The sequence below is a fragment of the Ceratotherium simum genome, chromosome 21 (genome assembly GCF_057802395.1).
Source record: "Ceratotherium simum simum isolate JZ-2026a chromosome 21, ASM5780239v1, whole genome shotgun sequence".
NCBI classification, from domain to species: domain Eukaryota; kingdom Metazoa; phylum Chordata; class Mammalia; order Perissodactyla; family Rhinocerotidae; genus Ceratotherium; species Ceratotherium simum.
This window is the reverse complement of record NC_141920.1, coordinates 35854977-35873380: the sequence shown is the minus strand read 5'-3', so window position 1 is coordinate 35873380 and position 18404 is coordinate 35854977. Positions and strand designations below refer to the sequence as shown.

At 36.3% G+C, this 18404-nt stretch overlaps 1 protein-coding gene across 2 annotated transcripts in view; it reads right to left on the bottom strand.

The window, feature by feature from the left end:
• Positions 1-18404, bottom strand: part of PLCB1 (phospholipase C beta 1) — a 684700-nt gene that overhangs the window by 237232 nt on the left and 429064 nt on the right. For both annotated transcript variants that reach the window (XM_004433764.3, XM_004433765.3), the window contains exon 4: positions 274-411. In XM_004433764.3, the coding sequence (XP_004433821.1) occupies positions 274-411 (138 nt within the window). The remainder of the gene's footprint in view (positions 1-273; positions 412-18404) is intronic.

Below are 18404 nucleotides of genomic sequence, written 5' to 3'. Positions count from 1 at the left end.
GTGAAATGGAATGTGGTTTTATGTATTTATTTTTTTTGCAAAGAAATTATACCAAATGCCTTACTCCTAATGAAAAATATCCATAATTCTAAGTAGATGCCATTATTTGGAAATGCTTGAATTACACTTCTTCTTGGTAGCTAAATTATTTTTAGATGAAATTTCAACACATGTTAAATATGACAAAAACTCAAAATCTTTCACAGTCATGAGTTCAATATCATAAGGATTCAAATCAAGGTGACAAGCTTCAGAAGTTTCTATCTACCATACCTTGGCCACTTCTTCTTGGAAAGCCACGAGGTTCAGATGGGAGATGTTAACTAGGTCAGGCCCATACACCACTGTTATCATGCGATGTTCCAGGCGCCCGATGTTTCCCACATCCAAAAGTTCACGTAACTTGGGGTCCTGGATAATAAATGTTGAAAAAAGTTAGTTTTAACTAGAGATTCCAATGTGGTAGCATAATTTCAAAAGAATTAGAGTTAGAATGCCTTCAAAACAAAGGTGCCTTTTATTCTTACTAGAAAATGGTATGAGTTGAAGTTCCTCATGCCACGATGGCCCAGAGAGGTGAAATAACTTGCCCAAAGATTGTGGAGAGAGAATTTCTGGCTCAAGACTTGGTCCTCATGGCATTATGCTAAGTGAATAAGTCAGAGAGAGAAAGACAAATACTGCGATATCACTTATATGTGGAATCTTAAAAAGCTGAACTCATGGAAACAGAGAGTAGAGTGGTGGTTACCAGGGGCTGGAGAGTGGGGGAGATGGTGACACGTTGGTCAAAGAGTACAAACTTTGAGATACAAGATGAATAAGTTCTGGCGACCTAATGTATAGTATGGTGATTATAGTTAATAACACAGTATTATATACTTTAAAGATACTAAGAGTGTAGATCTTAAATATTATCACCACAAAAAAGAAATGGTAATTATGCAATATGATGAATGCGTTAGCTAACATTATGGTGATAACCATATTGAAATATATGGTGTATCAAATCAGTACAATGTACACCTAAACTTACACAATGTTATATGTTAATTATATCTCAATACAGCTGGACAAAAAGGACATACGGTCCTCAGTCTAGAGCTCTTTCTGTCATACTGTCATTCAGTAACACATTTTTATGTGCCACAATTTTCCCTTTGTTTCCTCCAATCATCCCATGAAGCACATATTGAAATGCAAAATCTCATCCCTCTCCTCAACGCATGGAGATGTTAAGATGAAGAAGGTGGTTCTGGTAGAATCAAACACAACAATGCCATCTAGGGCTGGGAAGAATCATAGCTGAAGATCACAGCATAGACTTTCTCCAACATTGAGTACTGATGTAAAGAGAGAGGCGGGTAGAGTGAGCAAAATGGTGGCACCTGCCGTGATTAGGCTGATTTCAATTCTGTCCTCAAAAAGTACCGGGATTTGGACATAAAGAACTTCTGTAGTCTTTTCAGAGCAAGTTGCATTCTTTGGGACATCATAAGTGAGGATCCCTTGGCGATACAGTCCTGCTGGGAAAACCAGGTTTCCAAACCTTCTGAATTCAAAATAAAACCTACAATAGGGCTCGTTCAGCTTGGCTGAATTTATTTTCCTCTCATAGAACAGGCCTTGAAGGAAATGAGAGGTCCATGCAGAAAATTAGCATCAAATCAATCACTTAGTAAATTTTCAGCCAGCTTCTGAGCAAGGAATAAACTTGCATTCTTATTTATTTTGCTAAGTACTGGGCCAATAGGGCTGATTACTTAGGCTGGTTATTCTGATCTCCCTTCTGAAGTTTTTATATACAGCATCCTTACAAAGAAAGAGCGGACTTATAAAAATCAAGAAAGAAAACAAACAAAACCTTTGCAGCTGAGTTATTTGATTTGGTGACATTAATTCTCTCTTTAGTTAATAAAACTTCCTCCTCTGTTTGGCTGCATGAAGAGGAACATTTTCAGGTAAGTTATGAAGAGAGAAAATCCCATTTCAAAGCTGTGCTCAATATAACTGAAACCTCAAGTTGACTAACAAGTTGAGAGCCTATCAAGTACATCATGCCTCCTAGAAAGATCAAATGTTATCAGAAAAACCTCAATTTGCATGACCTAGAAAAGGAGAACACAGTAAAAATTTTATTAAATAAATAGTAATAGTAAAAATGGGAAATTTTAGCATTTAGCATTAATGAAAGATTAAAGGAGAACGTTCAGGAAGAATGGACTTTTTGTGAAGGCTACTTAAAGAATAATACCAACCGTTCTGTAAAATGATTAATTGCATCACAGTTTTTGAACAGCCTTGAGGCAAGGTTAGGAGAGAAAATATATTTGATCAGTACTTAAAAATTTTTGTAAACTTAAAAGAGAAAAATAATTCTCAGAAACTACCTAAAACTTATCATTATAAATCACAAGCTTTAGATCAATGCTTACAGAGTCCATCAATATTCATACGTTTACAAAATTTTTTTTTTTGTGAGGAAGATCAGCCCTGAGCTAACATCCATGCCAATTCTCTTTTTGCTGAGGAAGACCGGCCCTGAGCTAACATCTATTGCCAATCCTCCTCCTTTTTTTCCCTTTTTCTCCCCAAAGCCCCAGTAGATAGCTGCATGTCACAGTTGCACATCCTTCTAGTTGCTGTATGTGGGATGTGGCCTCAGCATGGCCTGACAAGCAGTGCGTCGGTCCGCGCCCGGGATCCGAACCCGGGCCGCCAGTAGTGGAGCGCGCGCACTTAACCGCCAAGCCACGGGGCCGGCCCCTTTTTACAACATTTAATGGGGGAATATTTGGGGATGAATGGGCTCTATACTTTGGACCCTTTCTTTCCTTCCAATGAGAGCCACATAACTCACCCCCTGGCTTTTTTCTCTCCCAAGCATCTTCTGTTCAGTCTACAGTACTTTACTGCCTAATTCTCATGTCCATTCAAAACACTTTTGCTCACTTATTAAATACTTGATTGATTAAAGAATGCCTCCTGGCAGAACTGCAGGAACTAGGTGTAGGGGTCAGGGAGTTCAATTGAGTTGTCCTTGAGATACAGGAACTCAAGGGAAGTAGAGAGCACCCAGAGGAAGTACCCAGAATAGAAAATAATTCTGGAAAATGCTTCTAGGATTCCCCACTGTTCCTAACAATATTGTTAGGGAGAGTCAACAGGAATTTCTAAGAAAGATGACCAACACTTTGTGACATCTATGTAAAAGTTTTCCCACTAATGGTTGTTTATATATATTTAAAAAAATTATTGGCTTTGATGTAACTAGAAATTTGTAATGAAGTATGTGGAGGTGACGGTTGGGCTGAGGAGGATAAAGCAGGCTGGCAAAACGATGGTGATGATGATTGCATCTGTGGGGTGGGTATTTGAGGATTCATTATGATATGTCTCTCCACATCTGAGATAGTTAACATTTGTACAATAAATAATTAAGAAAATATTATTGAGTGTGAACTGGAGGAGAAGTTAGATTTGAGAAATATTTTTTCAATAGAAACCACAATATTTCAAAATTATGTAGTTCTGGAAGTAAACACAGAAATCATTTCAAGTACATAACAAGCAAATCCTTTTTTGGTAATGGATCATACTAATTTTTAAACTATATTTTACTTTCTTTTCCCCCTTTAGTCATTTTATTTATCTGTCAAATTAAACCTTTTCTTCATCTATTGCATTTCTATCAACACCAAACTTGGTCACGTCAGAATTCTCTCCCTTAAGACAAGACTTCACTTTTCTTTTTACCTCTAAGTTTTCTCATTTTAAACACAACATCCCAAGCTGATGTGGTGGCTTCAAACCTCATTCTTCATTATCAAGCATATTGATATGGGAGGGGTATACTGAAAAATTTATTTGTCCTTTCAATTACCAAAAGTTGCCTTCAGTTGCTTTCAGCAGAGGAGACCCTCAGCAAATAGGCAAAGCGGAGAATTACCCGGAAGGATAAACAGCAAAGACACGAACTGTTTGGAGAACCTCCTAGGTGGAAGGAATTTAATGTAAACAGATGTCTAAAAAAATGGTTGTTTCTGGGGTACATGCCTCTCAGATCTGGGGATATGAGTGGCTGCATTTCAAAAACAAAAATAATCAAAATAGTAACAATAACAAAACCTACAGATAATTTGCATGAAAACCACCTCCACCCCCAAAACCTATTCTACTAAGGAATTTTACATCTGAGCGTTTCTCATCAATTGAACCTCCTGATCAGTTTTCACAGAAGGTTTTATCTATTCAGGTAACTACCAGACTCAAATACATTTCTTGGTCCCTGCAATTGATATACATTGCTTGAAAGTTTTACAAAGAAAACAAGTTGTCTCCACAACTCTGTAAAAATGTTCAATTTCTCTGCTAGAGAACACTAAAGTATATAGCTCAGAAAAAAATAAGAGGTGAAGTGAACTTGGAGTTTCATATTTTCACTAAGCTGTCACTCAAGGCCTGCTTTCCCCAGAGAATATCCTAGGTATGTCTCCACAGTTGGAATTAACCAGACCAACGAAGAATTCTGGCAGCCGTAATTTACTGCACTTTTAAAGTTAAGTCCTAGATCATCTCTATTACCATAAGAGTTACAAAATAGAGATTGTCTGACTAAATAAGCTCACTTTCTCTCAATCATCAGGATTTGTGATTAAAGTCCATGTCTGTTGCAAAGAAAGTCAAGTTGCTCAAATTAATGATTCCCATTTCCAGGTAATGGGCTACTGAAGAAAGAAAAGACTGTTCTACACCTGAGACACAACGACTCCATTACAGCACGTGTTACTGTAATTATAATACATTAGTCAAAATACTAGAGATTAATGGAAGGAATAAACACAAGCTAAATGATGATTTTTAAAAGAGTTAAATGCCAGTTTCAACCTTCATTCCTTAATATGACTTTTAAGGAAAGCTATTTTATTTATATGTCAGATATCCACAAAATAAACTATCTTTTCAAGACCTTTACATTTCATTTTTGGTGCAGAAAATGTACTTTACTCATTTTTTCATCTCCATAAAATACATCTTTACTGTATTTTATGCTTATTGAACAATTTGTATATTAATTTTATTCCTAGCACTTAATGCAATATTCTCAATCTGAATTAAGGTTATATAAATGTAACTTTAATCCATTATTCTTATAAAGGATTAGGTAGATGAAAGTGTTTCCACTAATAGTCAGTACAACAGTCGGAAACAAAAGAGATGGATTCCTTGTTATACTTAAGTGACATTCCTAAGCTCCAGGTTTGTGGGGTTAAAGTCACCTCTTCTTTGAAGGCAGAGCAAATTCTTTTTGCGCTTTATTCAAATTTTGTTGTAAAGGAAAGATATAAACTTATATCCAGGATGGTTCTTCAACAATCCCTTGAATTTAACATTTGTCTCTCAAAAACTAAAAAACAGATTAACAAATCCCCTTGAAATCAATACTTATCTTCACACTTCTCACTTTAAAGGCGTATCTCTCTTTTTTATGAATGTGATGGGAAATGCCATTCTCTTCCTCAGGATGCACCAGTAGCTTAGGCAGCTCACACAGCAAGCAAGATTTTTTAGATAAAACACTATCCACTTGCATGGACAACAACTCTGAAATACGGTGTCATGAACATCTCCTACTCAGAGAGGAAGACTTGGAGGATGTTGTTTATGCATTTTTTCCTGTAAGTGGCAGATGAGGGGGCTTGAATATTTTTCAGCCGTTTCTTCACATGGAGAGAACAAAGGTAGAACAGTCTGACTATGGCAAAGAAAAGTGACTATGGGCCAACACTAGAAAGAAAAAGAACTGTTGGAGTATTGTCCTTCTTCTCTCGCAGTGCTATTATCATAACAAGGTCATTTATATTGTTTTGGATAGAGTGGTGATGACTTTATATGGTCAGTCTCCACTCCATTCACAGGGAGCCTGAGTGTACAAGTAAAGGATTTGATGGAGAGGAGAAAATTTAGTTGGCCTGGCTACACATCTCCATTCAAAATAAAGTGGCCTGAAGATGCCAGGCATGAGTTGATTGAGCTAAAGCTAACACACTATTCAAATCTAAAAGAAAAAAAAATAGTTTGAAAGAACTGTAAAGGCAACTATCTTGAAAAATATTCCCCTTGATCATGGGCATATCCATGCAGAGCTAAAAATCTGATTATCTTTGGGAAGGGCCACAGAGAAGAGACAAATAAAATTCAAGGAGAATCTTCAAACAGCATTCTAGTGGTTAATTAATAATTTAGTGCTCCAGGTTTTCCTCCTCTCCATGAACAAGCTCAGGGTGTGGTTTAATGTAGTTCAAAAGCTAGAAAGAAAAGAAAGAGGAAAGGGGTACTAGAGGCATTCAGGCAGGCTGACACTCAGAGGAAGCAGAAAAAGGTTGAAATTAAGTGCCCTAATTCCTGGGACAAGTAAATTAGTTCCAGAAAGTGAGATGTCCAAGGGAAAGGCACTTTCAGATCTGGACAAATGCTGTCCATTTCAAGAACTCACATTACCTGAGTAAGTTTCCTAGGTTGCAATACACACTGCTTGGCTTATAGGATGCTGGTCTTGATGCTCCAGAAGCTGACCTGAGTCAAAGATCTGGCGGCAAGTCGGTTATTTTGGAGGTGATCACAGAAGCACAATGAGGGAGGAGGAAAGTGAGACAAGGAGCCTGGAAACTGAGTATTCATCTGTCAACTCCCACCCACTACTGGTGGAGAGTCTCTCCTGGGATGCCACTCCCTTGCATTTCCATGACCAGAATACATTCTCAGGACTATATGGGAACTCTCTGCAGGTAACCTCTAGGTGTGGGCCAGTGGAATATGAGTGCATTGAAAAGGACTGTTACAGGGTTGAGGAGTGACTATAAGTAATAAGAACATTTTGTCCTGATATTGTTTAATCTTCATGTATTCTACAAGATCCACATTTGAAGAAATTTCATCAGGGTGGCAAATAGATTTAGATTCCTAACTGTTCAATTCTCTATAAAAATAATAAATATAACTACAATAAGCTCTTCTAATTAGTACGTATGTGTCAAGCACCAACCAAGCTGTTCTATATTTTCTCTTCCATTTAATCTGCAAACAAACACAGAGAGGTAGCTATGTTTTTCCCCAGTTTGCAAATGAGAACTCAGGTTTAGGGAGGTAAAGTAATTTGCTCAGTTTTATAAAATGGGAAGAAGGGAGCTTTGACTCCAAGTACATCTGATTATAAAATCTAAGCCATCTCCATATCACATTGTGTTACAAAGCATATCCAATTTGATGGAGTTTATATAAAAATAGTGCAAATATTTCAATTGGCAGCATAAACTTAAATAAATCAGCAGCCATCCAAGTCATCTCCCACAGCAATATTTTAGGCAGTTCATTAAAATATAAAATAATCCAAATGTGAAATTAAAATAGGAAAGAAATATGGTCTAGTTCCACTTGCCTTCCAAGGAAAGAATAGAAGCTAAACGGTCAAATTTAATCATCATTTGTGCAATCATCCTTACTGAAAGTAAAACTGCATGAAATACACAGCAGTTAAAAAAAAAGTCAATGGAAAAAGTCATTAGCTTCCTTCTCATCATCTAGTGAGTATTTGTCAAACTTAAAAATTCTGAAGTATAGATAGCTTGTCACTCATGTTTCAAACTATACCCCCAGCCTTCTTTGACACATGCAACCACCTAACTGTCAGTAAAATTCATATGCACAGCCATTACCACTCCAGTGCATAAAAATCCACATGCCCGCAGGCGCAGGCATAGTGGTGTGTGCAAAACAGGCAATTAGACATCATATGTTCCTTCCTGTTTAAACCCCCCCACAGAGAGGGTGAAATGCACTACATTCCCCTTCAACTTTCTCGGGGGTTGGTGCTTCTGAGCATGTCTCAATATCTCTGTGCCCAAGTTTTAGAAGAATAATGAGGCCTTGTTTGTTAAAAGAATGCAGATACATTTATTAACTTCTTCCCGGTCGGTGAGTTCTTTATCGGTGAGATTTTCTTTTTCCAATTTTGTAGTGGTGTCTGCCTCCTTACAAGACACTTTAATAACAGTTAAATGGTAACAAAGAGGCTTCTGGAACCTCAGAACATAATTTAAAATCAAACATATCAAAAAATGAAGCCCAACATTCCTCAAAAATGACAAACACAAACAATGCTCCTTTTGCAGTTTCTGGAAAATCCACGCGTCTGCTAAGGGCTTTTGACACTTGGAAGGAGACAGTAGAAATTGTATCCTGTCTGTCTGACTGTGTTTTGGCTCTGCCAATTAAAAGTGACCTCGTTAAGTTTTCTTTCTTTTTTTTTTTGTGAGGAGATCAGCCCTGTGCTAACATCTGCCAATCCTCCTCTTTTTGCTGAGGAAGACTGGCCTGGGCTAACATCAGTGCCCATCTTCCTCCACTTTATATGGGACGCCACCACAGCATGGCTTGCCAAGCAGCGCGTCAATGCGCGGCGGGGATCCGAACCTGCGAACCCCGGGCTGCTGCAGCGGCGGAGCAGCGCGAGCACTTAACCGCTTGCGCCCCTGGACCGGCCCCTCGTTTTGTCTTAACCCTTCTATGCCTCAGTTTCTTCATCTGTGGGATGAGGATAATAGTAATGTCCTCTCAAAAGGGTCATTATGAGACTAAATGGACAATGATACATTAAGCAGCACATATGTTGTGAGTACTTGAAAAATAAATCAGTATCTTGAAAATGAAAGGCAATATGGGGGCATCGACTGAGTAATTTAATCTCTTATAGGCACCAGAACATTTTACTATATATATTTATATATATTTACTTACTTTGTGACTTGTCAAGCGAGATATACATTTATATTTACATTTATGTATAGACGGTTTGTGTATATTTGGCTGACTATATTCTCAACACATACATTTTAATTCTATATTTTCCTTAATTCCCTCTTCCATTGGAAGCATAATTTAAGGAGTGCTAAAGGACAAGTCGTTTCTAGAACTTTTAGGTTTCCAGCTCCTGCATTTAACTAGTTTTGAGATTTAGGCAACTTGTTTTCTCTGAGTTTCAGCTTAGTTTCCACACAATGTAGAAGAAAACAATGCCTGCTTACCTTAAAGTATTAGAATGATGATCAAAATTAAATCTGCAAACTGTGCTGTGTCACATGTACAGAAGTACAGAAAGAATTAATATATTTTTGCGGTGACTAACAGAGTTAACTTATTTTAAGTATGACATGAAAAATAGTGAAATAATTGTTAGCTGTTATTTATCTTTTTCTTTTTAAAATTATAGAGTTGTAGGAATTCAAAGGAGAGAAATTTTCTTGTCAATTCACTATAGCTAACTGAAGGAATCTGAAGTAAATACATAACTTATCTGTAAATGTCTAAACATAGAGTGAATATGTGTTTATGAAAGGCTCTAAAAATATTTCAAGATTAAATATTTTTTGATTTTCAGAGTTATCTCCCTGTTTTATTTATATGTTTTTTCTTTTCCATTGCTCTAGATAAACATGTGTCGACTATATTCCATAATACATAAAGATCAATAATGTATTAGACCTTCAGAAACCCAGGGATATAAAGCTCTTTACAATTCAAAGTCTGGAGGAGGTCTGATGTTTACTTTTATAAAGAATAACTAATAGCATCTAAATAAGCCCTGTCTTAAATATGCCTTTTTATGTGTGTGCTTCTCTTTGAAAGTAAAAAAATGTCTTCTAAAATTCCTTACTATCCATCCATCAAAATAATCTGACATTATACATGAAGACCAAAGTTGTCATCTCTAAGACCTCAACTTTCAATAATAAAAAATTATCTTGAAAGTTATATGAATATGGCTAATTAGTAAGATTAGGCAGGTTAATAATATCTCTATGCCATAACACTGTCACCAAAATTGTTAGTACAGTTCTAAACAAGAATGAAAAGGGAATTCATTGAGTTTGAAGCTCTCTTAATTTTAGAAAAATTGTACAAATAATAAGTATTTGCAGGGATTATTATTCATTTCTTTGTATTTCACTTGTTGGCTTGCACAAATTTATTTTTAGAAAATTGTTTTTACCTTTGTTCTCAAATATCATTCACCCTCTTTTCACCTTTTTCCCTCCTTCCCCCTCTTCTCAGTCATCTCTCCTCCCCCCTACCAAAGTTTTCCCTAGGAGATTTTGTAAATACTTTGAAACCTGGCAAATCAAATGTTTTTACAGCATCCTAAGAAGGTAACATCTAATGCATGAAACGTTTTAAGATGAATTGTAATGTCACCCAGTTTTGTATCAAGAGAACTCAAATCATCCTATTGTCAAGGACTAACTCAATTTACCTCACTTCTTGAATTCTCTAATTAATTCATTCAAATATTTGCTTTATGATTAATTTATAGCACACACTGTCTTAGCTTTTCAAGAAACAGAGCAGTATATCAAATGAGAGTAAGAGGATGTACATACTTTCCTTTTTTTCTTTAATGATTCCCACTTAACACCTTTTCGTGAAATATAGTTTAGAAGATATTGGAAGATTGGTTCACAGTTTCACTTCAATCTAGTGATTAAGTACAAAAAAAAGGATTGCATTGAACCATGAATAGGTTGCCTCTTGTGGTATGCTGGTACATTAGTTTAAGGCTGTCAAAGAAAAAAACTCACATAAATCAAAAACACAAACAAACACAACAAACAAACAAATAAGAACAAAAACCTCCACAGCCCTGAATTGTAGCATTCATTAATTTGCATGGTATAAATACTCCCACCATAGCCAATTTCAAGCTACTCACATGACATCACTGAATTTAGAAGTGGAAAGAGATGTGCAGGAGCATGCTATTATATAGTATTTCACTATACAGATACAAGAGCTATGAATAGCCTCAAGATCACAGATAATTGTCAAATATAACACAATAATTAGAAGGTGATAAGTTTTGAGTATATATTACCTTTGTTTTTTAATATAATTTATTTAGTTGTAAATTCATATTATATTATAATATTATGATAATAGGTGAAGGAGGGGTAGTAAGAAGAACTTCAGGCTGCGGGAACAGCATATGCAAATACTCTCTGGTAGGAGGGAGAGAAGCAAGTAAGAGATAGTTCAAAGCCAATGGAGGAGCTTGGGTGAAATGAACCCGAGAGATAGGTAGGGGGCTAGACGATACTAGGAGGTATGGTCTGTCCGGGGTTAGGGAGTTCTAAGCCCTTGAACAAGGGGGAGCCATTGAATGGTTTCAATGGAAGGACAGGATGTGATTTGCTAGAATGTGGAGGACAGATTGGAGGGGAGGCATCTGAAGCATTGCAGATGGGAGAGGCTAGTAGCTTGAACCAGCAGCATAGTGGTGCAGCCAGACAGATTTGAGAGAAATGGAAGAGGTAATATCAACTTGACCTGATGTTGGATTGGGTATTGGGGTTGAAGAGATGGAGGTGTCAGCAATAACTCCCAGGTTCTTAACAACTGAGACAATGTTGTAGCCATGAGAGACAGGGACATCTGGAGAAGGACCAGTTTTGAGCGGACTAGACAGCATATCACGAGTTTTGTTTTTAATATGCTAAGCGCCCTTGAGACTATTCCTACTTGCAGATCTTAAATCCTATTGCAAAGGTCTTACCTACTCAGGAATGGCTACGGAAAATGAAGCCCCTGATTTTAGTTTCATTCTGGATAGGATTCTAAACACAGCAAAAGCAGCCCGCAGAGCACGATGTCAAATAGATTTGTTACGCTTTTTCCTCTTCCATGGATTTCAGGTCAATGCTCTTTAATCCCTCAAATATTTTTTCCTTTGATTCCCATGTTAAAGTCATTTTATATTTATCAAAATGTAGCCCAAAAGAGCCAAGTGAAGTACGTACATTTAAAGAACATTTCTAAAGGGACTTAAAGAGAAGTGACACATTTTGGATAAGTCTCCACTGAAGGCAGACGTTAACAACGATTTCTGTGCATTGTTATATTCGGTAGTGGAAGGCGGCACATGAATTATAAAGGCACTTTACCAAAAATATTGATTTCTAAGGCTATTATGTTTTATGAGGGTGGTTTTGAATAGTGATTTAGAATGAAAAAAGCATCTTCTGTGTGATATATTAGATGTTTCTCTACATATAACAAAAGAACTGTGAATCACTGTCTTCCTTATGAATTTGATTTTCCCACATCCAAGTGATTTGCAATATCTTATTATTTTTGTTTATGTTTTAAAAAAAATTACTAGTGATGGTAAGTATCTCTTCTTGTTTATTGGCATACACACATCTTTTATAGTTTGAACTGTTCAGGCTCTTATCTCCCTATTCTACCAGGATATTTCTCTTTTTCTTCTTGAAAGACTATAAAAAGACTTTTTTAATTGACTCTTTGCCTGGCAAATATGTTGTAATATTTTTTCCAAATGTATCCTTTGTCTTAATGCTTGTCATGATGTATTCTTCCCCTATAGAAATCGAAAATTTTTTGATATTCAAATCAATCTTTTAAATTATTTATTTCTGATTTATTGTCATGTGTGGAAAGACCTTCCTTATCTTGACATTGCAAAAATATTCAGTTTATAAGAATTTATTTTCTCTTCATCTTTTATGTGCTTTGCAAATGTTTACAAAGACCATACACTCTTAATACATTTTTGTAATATTGAGAAAAATACAAAAAGGTAATCATTTTTAAAAAATAACTAAGAATCAAGTTTTCTTTTAAATGGGAACATGTGCTAATAGTTTCTTTTCAGTCTATAGATGAGGATTTACAAATGCTAGACTTGTTAAGAGAATCTTACGATATCGACTGAAGGTTTTATACCAGCATAGAAGGGAGCCAGCTACTAGCCCCTATTCTGAATTTCCCCTCGTGAGGTTTACAGTACTCACAAGTATGCTTAATGGGCACAGCTAATGTCCCTGAAGTCAGTACCCAAATGTTCGTTGTTTAATTTATTACTCCTAGAAGACCTTGAAATGCAATAGTCATGCTCTAACACCTGAATAAAAATGCCATAATTAAGGTGGTCATTGGTGTCATTTTACATAATTGCTATTTGGGCTATGTGTGTGGCACACAGTTCTATAACACATAGGAGACATCATACATTCATCATATTGGACAGTATTGAGTATTCCTTGAAGAGTCTTGAAATGTCTTCTTTTTTCTTTTAGAGAAATAAAGAGATGCATATTTACACATTTAATATTGCAGTAGACCCAATATTCACAATTCCAAGCTCTACTGCTTTATAGCTAAAAAGGAAGCAAACAGAATGGCCTTGCACTCATGCATCTCACATCCAGATCTGCTTCTGCTTGACTTGTGTGTTAAGCCCTAGCATGTCCGAGAGACACACCTGAATGTGGTCATCCATTTAGGACTCAAAATTCTTTCTGAAAAGTCATTAACAGGTGGTAACTTTCTCCAGATTGTTTCAGAAAATGCCCTGTGCACAGAAAGAAGTGTGGCTGTTTCATTAATTAGGTTGGTAGTTTCATTTTTGTGTGATGAAATTCTGCTAGGGGGCACAGGGAAGGCTATGGGGACCCAAATAACCAGGGACATGTGGCCCAGTCGGTAATTGGGGCAGAAGGGTCTGTGATAACCTACAGATCTTTGGGGTTTAGTGCGTCCATGATAACGCAATGCAACTAGAGAACACAGGACATATAATTCCTCTGGAATATGTAAACCAGAGGGTAATGAGGCCTCCTGGTGAAACCTCTGGAATTCCACTAGGGTCATGGTAGAGCAGGCAACCTTAGTGTGTAAGCAAATAAAGCCATGAGAAGACGGGACCTGAAACGTACAGGGCATCGGACTGAGGAGGGACAACTAGCTATCGTTTATAACCACTCTTTCCCTTCCTTGCCCATCCAAGGAATGGCGAAGATGAAGCTTTAAGGACTGCCCTTCTTCAAAACTGCTTTTTGGATCTTGATATCATAGAATCCCAGGAAAACTCTGAATGTTTCCTTAAATGACCCTTAGTACAAGAATTGATTCACCTATACACAAATGAATATTCCAGGAGCTCTACAAATCCCATAAAAATACTTCTTTCATGTGTTCTTTTGTTTGTACCTTTTTTTCATTCATTCAACAAACTTTACATTTTTATTGCCACTGTCTATGCTAGGGTGGTGCTTATAAATGAGGAATAGTCTTTGTCCTCAAGGTTCTAATCTGGTAGAGGAGAAAAAGATATAGACCCTTTGAGTGTAACGGGATAAGTGCTTTTGGAGCATAAAAGAAGGCCACCTAATTGTATTTAAGGAAGTTAAAAAGAGTGAGCTATAAAGCTGGTTGGTTTTTCAACAGAGAAAACTTGAGGTGACTATACCTCTTAAGAGTTGCAGACATATGAATAGTGCAAAGGAAATGTTTTGAAACCCCAGTAGAAACACTAGGAGAGTTGATCAAAGACTCAAGTATTTCCTGCACACTCAGCCAATAAAATTCCATAAACAGTATTTGGCCAATAAAATTTCTTCTAGTCCATTTTACTAGCTCTCCTGGTAATCCTCATGAAGAAGTTGTTTTTACAGGTTCTAGAAGTGAAAAAACATATGGAAGTCATATTTTCAGGGATAAAAGAATTCATAATTTTTTATTATTAAAATAAAATCTTAATAGAGGCTTCCAACATTTTAAGATAGTCAATGCAGGCTGACAATTCCGTAACTTGATGTTAATGAACTGACTACAGTGGAAACCTTTCTTGATGATCCCTTTGTTAAAGATACTGATGTATTTTTAATTTTAACTTTTATAAGAATTTTTAACGCTAAGGCTTAACCTTATTAAAACCAAAGTATTTCCCTGTATTTCATAACTAAGAATTCAAAAAGATAGGGCCCAATGGGCCCCATCTTGCATACATGTTTTCTTAACCTTGAAAACACAAGGGTTTTTTTCTTTTTTTTTTTTTAAAGATTTTATTTATTCAGTTTTTTCCCCCCAAAGCCCCAGTAGATAGTTGTATGTCATAGGTTCACATCCTTCTAGTTGCTGTACGTGGGACTCGGCCTCACGTTGGACGGAGAAGTGGTGCCTCGGGGCGCTCCCGGGATCCGAACCCGGGCCGCCAGCATCAGAGCGCGCGCACTTAACCGCTAAGCCACGGAGCCGGCCCAACACAAGGGTTTTTAATTTAAAATAAAATTTTACATTCACATAGGGCTTCGCACATATATGTATATGGATACCAACCTCTATCCCACTCCTGTATTCCATCCTTATTCTCTATAAACTGAAATAAAAATAAATGAAGGTAAAAATTTAAGTATAAATTTCTTCAGTAATATGGAACCTTGATTGATTTTTTTCTAGAAAGCCTGAAAAAATTATGGCACATTTGTTAGATGCTTATAGTTTAGCACTGATTTAAGATTTTCCTTTAAATTGGCAAATTTCTTAAACTAAAATACACTTACTTAAAATGAAACCTCTTACCATTATCTTAATGAAGTTAGACCCAAATCTTATGCTATATTAAAAAAATTAACTCAAAATGAATCATAGACCTAAACATAAGAGCTAAAGCTACAAAGATCTTAGAAGAAAACAGGTGTAAATCTACGTGACCTTGGGTTAGGCAATGGTTTTTTAGACACGAAGAGTACAAGCAATAAGAGAAAAAATAGACAAATCGAACTTCATCAAAACTAAAAACTTTGTGTTTCAAAGGACACTATCAAGAAAGTAAAAAGGCAACCAACAGAATGAAAGAAAATATTTGTAAACTCTATCTGATAAGGGACTTATCAGATACAGTACTGGTGGGAATGTAAAATGGTGCAGCCACTTGGGAAAACAGTTCTGCAGTTCCTCGAGATGTTAAACATTGAGTTACCACATGACCCAGCAATCCCACTTCTAGGTATATACCCAAGAGAAACGAAAACACATCCCAACAAAATCTTGTACATGGAAGGTCATAGCAGCATCATTCAAAACAGCCAAAAAGTAGAAACAAGCCAAATGTTCATCAACTGATGAATGTGTAAACAAAATATAGTATAGCTCTACAATGGAATATTATACAGCAGTTAAAAGCAACAAGGTACTGTTACATGCTACAACATGGATGAATCTTGAAAACTTTATGCTAAGTGAAAGAAGCCAGTTACTAAAGATAATATAGTGTATGATTCCATTTACATGAAATGTTTAGAACAGTCAAATCTATAGTGACAGAAAGTAGATTAATGGTTACCAGCATCTGGGGGGAGGTAAGAAGGCGAGTAATTGTTAATCAGCATGGGATTTCTTTTTAGAGTGATGAAGATATTCTAAAATTATATAGTGGTGATAGCTGTACAACTCTCAATATACTAAAAACCACTGAACTGTACACTTTAGAAGGGTTCATTTATCAGTGTGTGAATATAGATGTTCACCCATGTGCCCCCTAAAGTACCTGGGTGTCCTCACCATGCCGTGAGGGAAGTTTCTCTATGTCTCAGACAGAAGACATGTGTGAATCACAGAATTCAGTATTTTTGGAGAAAACTTCAAAATATTTTTACTCTTGGTAGGTGATTGAGTTTTCTTGGCTTAATGATAGGTGATGAGTTGAAGGGAAAGAAGATGCTTAAAACAGCAGCGGCTGATGAGATAGATGCGTTGGAGTCAGCATTTATAATATGCATGGCTTTCGAAGGATACATTTAGCCTGGCACAATGATTTTTAATCCTTAACTCTCTTTGGCTGAACCTCACCATTCCCACTTCTTCCAAAGGCTGGGAAGTTTCCAAACTTTTAGTCTTCTCATTACTATGCTCTAAACCACAAATATAAATGCTTGAACCAGGTCTAGCTTCTTTGGGAAATATATAGTTACAATATAAGTTTATCTAAAATCAGTAACTTAATCCCCAGTAGCCAATATTGTTTTTGCTCTACTGACCTGCCTGCTATATAAATGAGCGAAAGGGAGCAGGAAAAGGCTGAAGGAAAAGAACACTTTCAAATCAGTAAAGCTTTTCTTATTTTGGCAGGAAATAAGAGAAAGGTATTTAACTTCTCCTAAGCTCAAAAGTCCCAGGAATGCTGGGGCCAGGTTTTTGGGGGACACTTAAAAGACTAGGATGTCTATATTTATATGCCTCAAAACATTTTAGGAGCTAACAGTCCGGAATTACACAGCCCATCCCTGTTATACCATTAGTTGATAATTGTTACAGTCTACTAATTATGATAAAGTAAAAACTGAATTCATTCAAATATTAGAATCTGTAAATAAAATAAAGCTTTGTCTGGAACCCTAAATAATTACCTCTACTATTTTTATTTTTCATCCTCATTCATTCATTTATTTATTCAGAAAATATTTGAGTTTCTACATTGTGCATGTCGTTATGCCAACTGACTCATATTTGTGTTTTTATAAAATGCGTTTATGAAACATTTTATGAAAGGCATTAGTGTCTTATGCAAGAAACTAGCCTATAAATCTAAGTATCATTTTCTAAATATCAGAAAATATTTTCTTATTCAGATATTTAACAAATGTCACATGGTAATGTAAAGCTTTCTATTTTAGGCAAGCATGATGAAGTGTTTTTTGAGCTGAAACAAGTTTGCCCTGTGGGCATACCCTTTTCTTTTAAGCCAGAGATGATTACCAGCTCAATCTGAGGTCCATTTAAATGGACCTGGAATAAAGAGAACAGTTTTGTTTACCAACCACATGGTAGAGCCCAAAATCTTTACAAAATCCCAATGCTCATTCTTCAAGAAATTTTTAATTTGCATGTGATATTAGGTCCTAGACTGTGTGAAAACGGAAGCTTGTGTGTTAGGTGTGTGATTTAAGCTTTGTGCTCTCTCTAGCTATTTGAAGCATACATGTATAGATTTATTTCATTCAGGGTTAATATACATGCATTAAAGAGCAGAGAGTGCATTAATTTTTAAGTGTACAGCTTGATATACATATATTCTAGTCATTTTTAAATCTAACTTTTAAAAATTCTCATTGTTCAGTCTCTCAAATCCATCATTTTTTAATCATCATAACTGCATCTATTCATTCACTGACTCATTTATTCAACATATATTTAATTAAGGCAAACATATGCCAGGCACATGTGAACAACACAGGTAATGTGTATACTGTAGAAGAGCAACAAACAAACAACTATAGTAAACAAGAAAGCTTCAGAAAGTCATAAGTCGATGAAGAAAACAAAATGGGAGAAGGTGAAATAGTGAGTGGACTGGGGATAGGGACAACTTTCATGGAGTGGTGAGGGAGGGACCCATATAACAAAACCCAGATAACAGAAGGAGGAGCCACACAAAAGTTTGAGGAAGAATGTTCCAGGCAGTGCTAATGCCCTGAGGTGGGAATGCATTGGCTTGTTCAAGGAACATAAAGACCGGAAAGGCTGGAACACAGCAAGAGAGGCGACAGTAATCT